The 10,025-nt window shown below is 36.2% G+C and overlaps 1 protein-coding gene across 1 annotated transcript; it reads left to right on the top strand.

Moving 5' to 3' along the window:
* Window positions 1–280: 280 nt before the first annotated feature.
* On the top strand, window positions 281–5,088 carry LOC127878710 (potassium voltage-gated channel subfamily H member 2-like). Its single transcript, XM_052425242.1, has 4 exons — window positions 281–369; window positions 735–943; window positions 2,090–2,250; window positions 5,062–5,088. Exons 1-4 carry the CDS (start codon window positions 281–283, stop codon window positions 5,086–5,088), a joined length of 486 nt encoding a protein of 161 aa, XP_052281202.1.
* Window positions 5,089–10,025: the final 4,937 nt, after the last annotated feature.

The following is a 10,025-nucleotide window of genomic DNA, read 5'->3' as shown; positions in this document are numbered from 1 at the left end:
CTGTTTTTGTGCGTCTTTCTTTCTGTACGTTTCCCGTCTCTTCGTGAACGCGTTCCGCCTTAAATAAACAAATGTCTTATAAACGTTTTGTTCTTGACCCCCAATGACAACCAGCAGCTTCTGTCACTAAACGAGTGAGATTTAGGATGACCTTTGAATATAAACTTTTCTGATGATGACGCTCGATATTAATCGGTGTTTCCGGTCGGTCTAGGACTCGAGATCCGATGAGACTACGGAAGGCAGCGAGGCGCCGTCGACGCTAGACCGCGCCTCCGGTATGGGCACATCCTTCCGGCGCCAACAGCCCGAGTTTGTCATTCTACACTACAGGTTTGTCGCATACGAATTTGTCATTCTTCACTACAGGTTAGTCGTAGACGAATTTGTCTTTCGTCACTACATGTTAGTCGTTGAACCTTTCACTCATTTGATGCATCATGCACCCACCGTGTGCTTAAATCAATGCCAATAACAAGATTACCACGGTCTTTCAAGTATTAAAGAGAGTAGGAATTTTTTTTAAATTTTTTTGTGGTCGTGTGGTCATATGTCACATAAATTTGACTTAACGATACTCAAACTTAAAAAAGTGTACATATTATGATGGCAAAATGTATTAAGACATTTGTTAAAACAACTTTATATATAATATATTGCTTGCAGATTATTATATCTGTATACGCCCCTTTTCCTTGTATGCCTTTATCTTTAACGATTTTAGTGTATTGTAGCCCATTTAAGGCGGTGTGGGACTGGATAGTACTGGTTTTAGTCTTGTACACGGCGGTGTTTACACCCTACCAGACCGCGTTTCTTCTAAACGAAGAAGACGCCACAATGCGGCGAAACCGTGATTCCGGAACGCGCACGGAAAGTCCCGAGTCTTCCCGAGCGAACCCACTCGTGATCATTGACTTGATTGTCGACTTGATGTTTATAGGTGAGCGACCAAACCATTTCCGGACTCTTATCCCCACCCTATTTCATCAATTGTGGGTGTAAATATCTCCAAGTCTTTCGACAAATTTTTTTACAAGGAAAGTATTCAAAATGAACAAACAACATACCTTGTAAATACTGCTTACTTTTTAAGTACTGCTTTCCTTGTAAATACTGCTTACCTTGTATACATGTATACTGCTTACCTTGTAAATACGTCTTACCCTGTAAAAATGTCTTACCCTGTAATTGCTGCTTACCTTGTAAATACTACTTATTGTTTATGTAATGTATATGAGCTGAGCTTAGGGGGAAAAGGCACTTAATGCACGTACATAAAGTGACATTTTCCGATATAAATAGATAATGAATGATTAGTGCCGAAATGGAGAAAGTTTATCCGGCGAGGCTTAGAAAAAGAAAATAGGGCGAGCTTAAGCGATTTAATGAGTTTTCGTTGAAGAATATAATCGATTGCGACCTACCGAAAAAAAGTGTGTATTAGTGAAGTGTAACCTTTCTATTTATATAAAGAAACGCCGTATATTAAAGTTTATGAGTAAATACATTTTAAGGCGACATTGATTACTTTATTGCCATATGTTTGCTTTAATTTGATACACATTAATTACTTTTAATATCATTTTGTTTTGACAAAACATTTCGCTGCTTTTCGCAGGAATTTCGCATGTATATTTTTGTAAAGGTCAAATATTAGAACGTGTTAATCGGCGCGTAGGAATACGTACTTACGGTAGATCGCCATCACGCGAGGTACTGCCGGTGATCAACTTGTTTATTCTACCCTGCTTTATTAGGTCAATGTTTGCAACATAGGCAGGATAAAACAAGAATTAAGCCCTGTTTCCCAAGAACGCGGCTCATATATTCTGCGAACAAATTGCGCTATTTTATTAAAAATACAGTATATTTGGAGGCTAAGGCAAAGATAAAAAGTAAGGATTAAAGGACAAGTAATTGCATTATTGTCAGATTATTATACTAGACTCATCTTTAACCGACTTTGATATTTACCCCCCGATCACTTGAATATAAGTCGTCCGTTTATAGAAACGGAAAAACAATCATGACAATGTTTAAACGTGGATTTATGGTTTTAACGTTAAAAACTTCTTGATATCCGCAGCGGACATTTTTATCAACTTCCGGACCTCGTATCTTCACAATGGCGAGGTGGTGATGAATCAGAAGCGTATAGCAATCAACTACCTCAAGGGCTGGTTCGTCATTGACACCATTGCCGCTCTTCCTTTCGATCTGCTGCTCTTTGGGTCCGGCACAAGTGACGTAAGTGACGTTTTCTTTGCATACACATCAAAACAGACAAAAATGAAGTTATACACCTAGCAACTATCAACGTAAAGGGCGTTTTACACATAGCCGCTTGTGTTGTAAATGACGATAAAAACATAGCTACACGTGACGTCATTGAAATTTTTACAAATCTCTCCTAGTGACTCAAATGCTGCTTTTACACATGGTTACATATTTCGTAAATGGTGTTTCGCACAAAGCTGACGCGAATGACGTTTTACACCGAAAAATTAATGTTGTACCTTAAGTTCCACACTGCTACGCAAGATGCTATTAGCCTGTCAATCCGTCCGTCCGTCTGTTTGTTTGTTAATATGTCTGTCATAGACTTCAAATGATAACTGTGGTTGTCATCTGATATATTATATCATATATTACCTCAAAGTACTTCATATATTAACGTTCCACAGACAACAAAATACATGATACCAAACAATGCCGCCAATTTGTATGTACACGCACACTTTCGCAAGAGATCTCTCGACTCTCGGTTTAGTGAATAGATTCCCTAATTGATAATCGGCGAGAAGACTGCAACCTCTAATCCGCCCGCCGCATCCACGTCCGTTTCGCTTGCCAAGAGGTAACGCTTGGCGCGTCGCCGGTTAGCCGGACGTAATTCTTAAGACGGCGTTTTGACTGCAAATTAGACGAACTGTGTACAGTGATTTGAACATAAAACTTGATTGCATTTATCACCCCGCAGTGAGAGGATATGTATGGGTAACCCCGTCTGTCGGTTTGTCCGAAAATGTTTGTAACGAATATTACTGTTACATTTTTCAAGCGATTATTAATATGTCATCGAAATGAAATATGGATATTAATACACTTTGATCATGCCCAATCATACACAAATCCTGAGTTATTTAACCTTGATCATAGCTTCCAAATCAGCACGCGGTATTATTCACGTTTTTGACAAAGCTCAAGTCTTTCTATCCATTCAACCAATCGTGATACGTCGTCACTCCGACATTATAACGTGATACGTCTACTTCGTCCGTTATTAAATCGTTATGCATTTACTGTCTCAGGAATTCACTCCGGATTCAAGCGTGATACATCGCCTATCACCGGAATGCAATTGTGGTAAATCGAGAACGTCAGGAATTTAAGTTAATTGTTATACATCGGCTGTGTTCTGAAAAGAATTGTGATGTATAGACAATCTCCAGAATGAGCCAATCAGATCGCGAGTTTTCACACACCCATTAGCAACGCTTATCTGGCCGCCATTTTGTCCGACAAACAAAGCGTGTCGTACATAGGTTACGCATGCGCAATTAATTTCCTTCTATATTACATATAAAAAAGTTGTTGAAGTTCGATATCACTTTTTACCATGACCAAGCGTTTCAGCACTATATCATCATACATCATTGGAAAGATAAATGTATAATCTTTTGAAAAAAATGCATGTCATCAAATTCTATGTGTTGTAACTCCAAATGTTTACCTTAGAAAAGGCACACCAGTTTTGACACACGTGTAGGCGACCACTTTGGGCTGAAATAGTATGATCTACTTTCAAAGCCGGGAACCATCAACAGAAAAAAGTAGAGCACAAAAATGGCTATTTTTCTTATTGCTTACAAATATACCTTCAAATTGATACCAAAACGTGACATTTGCAATGTATTTTACAAATCCTAGGCAGCATGCACTGAACAATGTGTGATAAGTATCAAGTTGACTGCTTGTGACCCTGCAAACAGGAGCTCCGGTTTGGGGTTATGTGACCTACATATGGAATGAGCGTAACTTTTAAGGGTTTACACAGATTGTATATCAAATGCCTCATCATAGATGTTTGATCATAATTTAAATTGTAGGTGTTATACACACTGTATAAAAGGGCTAACTTAACTTATCTTTCTTGAAAATATGAACCAGTAATAGAAAAATGAACACAACAGTTGTGCGTTCTTTAAAACGATTGCTGCACACTATTATTAAGCAGTTTGGGCAACCTAATAATTGCGCGTCTTTTTAATCATCTCGGCTTTATTGTTGATAATTATTAAATAACAGTATATAAATTATATAAAATATATAGAGTAAATTTGTTGGATTCGGTGGATTATCGATTTTAATTCACGAGTGATCATAGAAAATAATATTTTCACAAGTGGCGCAGCCACGAGTGAATTTTTTTTTCTTTGATCACGGGGGAATTAAAATCGATATTCCACCGAATCCAACAAATTTTCTTTTTATTTTATGCCTTTTTTCACAGTTTATAGACATTGTTTAAGTATTTAACTAAAGAATTTCGCTGGGATAATGACGTCATTTCTTTAAAAAAATGACGTCATTTCAAAGTAAACAATGAAAATTATCGATAATTTTCACTGATAATTTTCACTGTTTGAAACAGTGAAATTATCAGTTTTAATCGACTGATATTTCTCTATAAACCACCGGAAAGCATACAATAAATGCCTTCAATTTAGTATGTTTATTAGAACAGATGTAATAATAAGTTAACCGTATTAACTATGATTATTGTTTCCATTTGCCTAATGTAAATATATTTGGATAAAGCAATTATCATTGTATTATTATTGATTCTATTCTTTGAATTATTTTGACATGTCTTTTTTTCTCTTTTGTTTTACCTAACTATGCGTATTCATCGTTTTGTGTTGTACTTCTCAAATACATGTACCATGTCGTTGCTTTCTCACAAACACATACCGTGTATAGGCTATACATTTGCAATATGCTGTTTTATGCCTAATAAATGTTATGTTATGTTATGTTATGTTATATGTTCATCAGAATGTTGGAACATTGAGGCATTGTTAGGTATTGTACACAAGAAAAGAAAACTGTTTAATTACTTCCAATAACATATTTATGTTATGTGGATTATAAACAACGGAAACATTAATAAAGTATTTACTTAAATATTGTTTTTAACTAAAGTAAAAAAAACAACAACAGCAAAAGGTGTTTTCAACGCGGCTTAGACAGCTATAGTGACTTCATGTGTAAAGTGTACAAAACATTATATTGATACGGGGAGAAACGTGAATATTGCAATGAACATATAAAGGTGATCTAGTTATAAACACATGCATTATATACTTAATAAAGCCCATTCGAATATTCATGAACAGTACTGGAAAACAAACATTTCATTTTTCGAGGGTGTACTGAAACTGGTTCGCATGAAAAAAAACATGATATAAAAATGCATATCAGACTATCTGTAAATGAAACCACAAAATAAGGCATACACTAGTAGTCAACGTCAACAGACAAATGTCATAGCTCATCGCTCGACAACAATGTTAACCATAACTCGAACGAAAATATCATAGCAGGCGTTGAACGGGAAATACACATTTTTTTTATATGAGTAGGCAATTAGTATTATCCATAATAAAGAAATTGCCATTTATCAAATCAGCAACAATAATGTTAAACACAACTCGATCGAGAATATTGATACACCCAGGTGTAACAGTTGCACTTACCTGTTCAATTGACTGCCTTTTAAGTTGTTCATTCAATTCTGGTGACATTATGTGACTATATAAAACAATTGACAAATGTACACAACCGAGTCTATATAATCTAAACATCACCAGAACTTTTATCTAGCGGTGAGCCATCCATTTGAATACTTTGTATTTTTCATTGTTTTTCTAAATAAGGCGCCATTATGTCTAATTGTTATGACATTTGGTAAATGACGTCATGTATCGTTCTAATTTCTTGGTCATTATTTATGGTCAGTCACGTCACTGATCAATTTTGGTCACTGGTGACCAGAATTCTGGTCATTAATGACCAGAATCTTGGTCACTGCCCAGAATCTTGGTCACTGACGAATTTTGGTCATCAGTATTGAACAATAAGACAAAATAGAGGACAGTTGAGTTTAAGTCAAGATCTAGGATAGACGTAATTTTTGTTAAAAGAGTGATTCATTTGTCGGTCGAAGTAAATACCTTTTAGTCGTTATCACATAAGTTTTATAGTAGTTATCCAGTGAATTGAAGATTGTTTACATTAAGTAACACTGATTTTGGAAGCATTTTAACACTTTTATTGTATTATTTACAGAAAATACTGAAAGAACGCAGAACCAAAGACCTATAGGTCTTTGGCAGAACTAACTGATTACGCATCACACGCCATTAACTTTGTAAATACTACCCTAGTATAATTACCGGGAAGCTGGCGGTTAGGAATCACTTACATTGTGTTGCTGTCTAACGGGTTGTTAACTGCGATTATTTATCTCTGCACGAATAAATTATTGTTTAAACGTTTATTATGAACTTGTGTCATATTTCAAAACGGATGGAACAAGCGTAACACTATATTAACAGCTATTTGAAAGCTATAAGTAATCACGTCATTAAAACGGTATACCTCAAAGCAGAGGTACGTAACAATATCAACGCAGGCGTTGAACGGAGAATACATATGTTTTACATTAGTTGGCAACTAGTATTATCCATAATGAACGCCGCGCAAATTAATAACATTTTGGACAATTTTGATATTGGGAAACCTTACAATTTGTCGGAATTTCATTCACAGTGTGCCGCTTTGATGTGCCGCCGAACAGCGGTCTGAGATATCCCATATCTATCGTTGTCGGCCGCTCGTGATTTGTTATTAATTGAACATTGCAATTATTCGCTCCAGTCATTTTGACAACCGGTTCTGCGAATTATGATTTATTGATATGATACAGGCAAAATTATTCGTAATTAAGTATATGTTATTATTTCTATTGCCGCGGTACACACACGAGACGTACATTTCCAGAAGCACGATTGTGAACAAATTGTACATGGATTTACCTATCATGAATAATGTTCGATGCGTCGTTTGTTGTTCAATAATAACCATTTGAGAAAGATATGATTTATGGTATTTGACAACGAGAGCGGATGTTGTCAATCATTGTTTTTATACGCCCGTCTTTTGACGGGACTTACTCACGGGCGTTAATCACAGGCGCCACCTCTGTTTGCGATGCATTTATAAAAGAGCCCATGCTTCTTCCGAAATGGCGCTAATGACCAGGTTTTCGAAATTTCATTACACTGCCCGATTAAAAAAAAGCGAAATATGTTGAAAAAAAAAAAAACCATATAAATCATACTCATCCCGTAGAATTATTTAAAATATCCGGAGCTTAGCGCCACCTCATGTAACAATACATCGCAAGAAAGAGGTTGCGCCTGTTATTACCGGGCGTGTAACAACCGTGTTATAACGAGAACATGCATGGTTGATAATCAGTACAATCACTGGGATTGTTAATAGTTTATCCTCTAGATGTTAATTTTGTATGAATATTTTCCCTAAAACATCTAAAGTTCAGATTTCCCTCAAGGGCTATGTATATGCAAGCTCTTTGACGTTTACTCGAGCTTTGTATGTACTTATTCGTGCAGTGTTTGATTGTAGAAGCGATGTGCTGTGAAGACTGCATGAGATATTGTTATCAGAAACATAAGGAAATATTTCGTGAAGCCATGCCGATCACGATTATTAATTTCGTATTTCCCTAATGAGTCTGAGCAGACGTGAGCGCAATTATTCGCCGTCTGCAGAAAAGCCGGTAGGGACAGTTTTGGTTCGGCGGGAATACATTTTTCACAATGCAAACATGCCCGTATATGTGATTATATAAATCAGGGCCTTCTCATACATGGAAACGAATGGAGCATTTTATCGGGAACCGAATTAAGTTGCATTTACATAACTCTGTTTTGAAAAACAATAATATAGAGCAATTCTCATCAGTTAAATTTTTCAAACATTTTTTACCATTGTCAAAAAAATTTATTTAAAAAATAATTAAAATAACAGAATAATTATTTTATTCAGTATGCAAAGTGTTCGACGTTTTGACTGTTAGTTCATCACTCACCATAACAATATGTGCGTCCGTTCTTCTACTTGCAATGCCCCACTTGTTTATACAAGTGACTGCATATGTGCTTATTATCAAACCGTTGTACTGCCGTCGTTACTTCCAGGTAGCAAAGTACAACAGACAACAAGATCCCTCTCTCTATTTCAGACAATGACGATCGCGGGGATCGGGTTAGGGTTAGGGTTAGGGTTAGGGTTAGGGTTAGGGGTTAGGGTTAGGGTTAGGGTTAGGGTTAGGGTTAGGGTTAGGGTTAGGGTTTAGGGTTAGGGTTAGGGTTAGGGTTAGGGTTAGGGTTAGGGTTAGGGTTAGGGTTAGGGGTTAGGGTTAGGGTTAGGGTTAGGGTTAGGGTAAGAGCCAAATGACGTGAATGCCCATTTGGGCATGCCCAAAATTGTTTGATTGGTTGAATTTATCATGTGATATTTATTTTTAGCATGACGTATTTTTTAATACCAAAGTTGAACCCGCAATATGCGCGCTTATCTTTAGGAGTTATTTTCAAAGAGGCATATAGATAGATAGATAGATAGATTTGTTTGGCATATACATGTCAAATAATAACATAAACAATTTATCACATTTTGCATACGAACAAGATACATTTAAAACAAACACATATACTGAGCACTAAAAATATCACTGATCAAATTTAAATCATGAGGTATACATGTGTGTTACATTTACAATACCTTAATACAATTTACAATTTTCACAAAGAAGTTTAAACCAAATTCAGCTTAAGACAATCATATACATTGAACACAAAAATATCACAGATTAAATTGACTTCATATGGTATACAATTATAGGTACATTTACATTAGACTGTTTACTTATAGTTTATTTTAGTCTGATATAAGGACATGTACTGCCAGGAAAGCCCTTGAAAGTCTTGCGACTTATTTCCAAAGGGGTCCTTTAATTTCCAAAGGGGTCCTTTATATAATGACAGATATAAGTTAAATAGTAGTGGTGACGCTGCTGCAGCAGCTGATGTAATGATGATGACAACGATGATGACGGCAACGATGATGATGATGAAGAAAATGATACTTGTGGATCGGATCAGCAATGTTAAAACAAGAATGATATATTGATAAAGAGAAAATATAATGACCGATATAACTTTAATAGTAGTGGTGACGCTGCTGCTGCAGCTGATGATGATGATGATGATGATTATGATGATGATGATGATGATGAAAATGATAATTGCGGAACGGATCGGAAATGTTAAAACAATAATGATATATAGATAAAGTGGAAAATGTGAATGAAAGTAACTATTAAAATAAGTATTTATATATGTTTCAAACAGGGTTAACTTAGGTTAGCTTTGTTACTAAAAATAGATTCCTTTGCTTAATTTTGGCGCGAACGTATAAGAACATTACCCACTATAACCGACTAACCCAAATACATTACCCACCATAACCCACTAACCCAAATACATTACCCACCATAACCCAGTAACCCAAATCCATTAGCCATCAAAACACCTTAACCCAAAACCCAGTACCCACCATTACCCATTAACCCAAACCCATTGCACACCATAACCCACTAACCCAAATACATTACCCACCATAACCCAGTAACCCAAATCCATTAGCCACCATAACAACTTAACCCAAAACCCAGTACCCACCATTTCCCACTAACCCAAACCCATTACCCACCATAACCCACTAACCCAAATAAATTACCCACCATAACCCACTAACCCAAATACATTACCCACCATAACCCAGTAACCTAAATCTATTAGCCACCATATCAACTTAACACCAAACCCAGTACCCACCATTACCCACTAACCCATACCCATTACCCACCA

This window comes from Dreissena polymorpha, chromosome 4 (genome assembly GCF_020536995.1).
Source record: "Dreissena polymorpha isolate Duluth1 chromosome 4, UMN_Dpol_1.0, whole genome shotgun sequence".
Lineage (NCBI taxonomy): Eukaryota > Metazoa > Mollusca > Bivalvia > Myida > Dreissenidae > Dreissena > Dreissena polymorpha.
This window is presented reverse-complemented; position numbering and strand designations above follow the sequence as displayed.

Excerpts from the sequence above, each read along its gene's own strand:
- LOC127878710 (XM_052425242.1), top strand. The coding sequence starts at position 281 with ATGGGCACATCCTTCCGGCGCCAACAGCCCGAGTTTGTCATTCTACAC. Across the intron at positions 370-734 it reads TTTGTCATTCTTCACTACAG|CCCATTTAAGGCGGTGTGGG; the intron begins GTTAGTCGTAGA and ends AGTGTATTGTAG. Across the intron at positions 2,251-5,061 it reads TTGGGTCCGGCACAAGTGAC|AATGTTGGAACATTGAGGCA; the intron begins GTAAGTGACGTT and ends TATGTTCATCAG.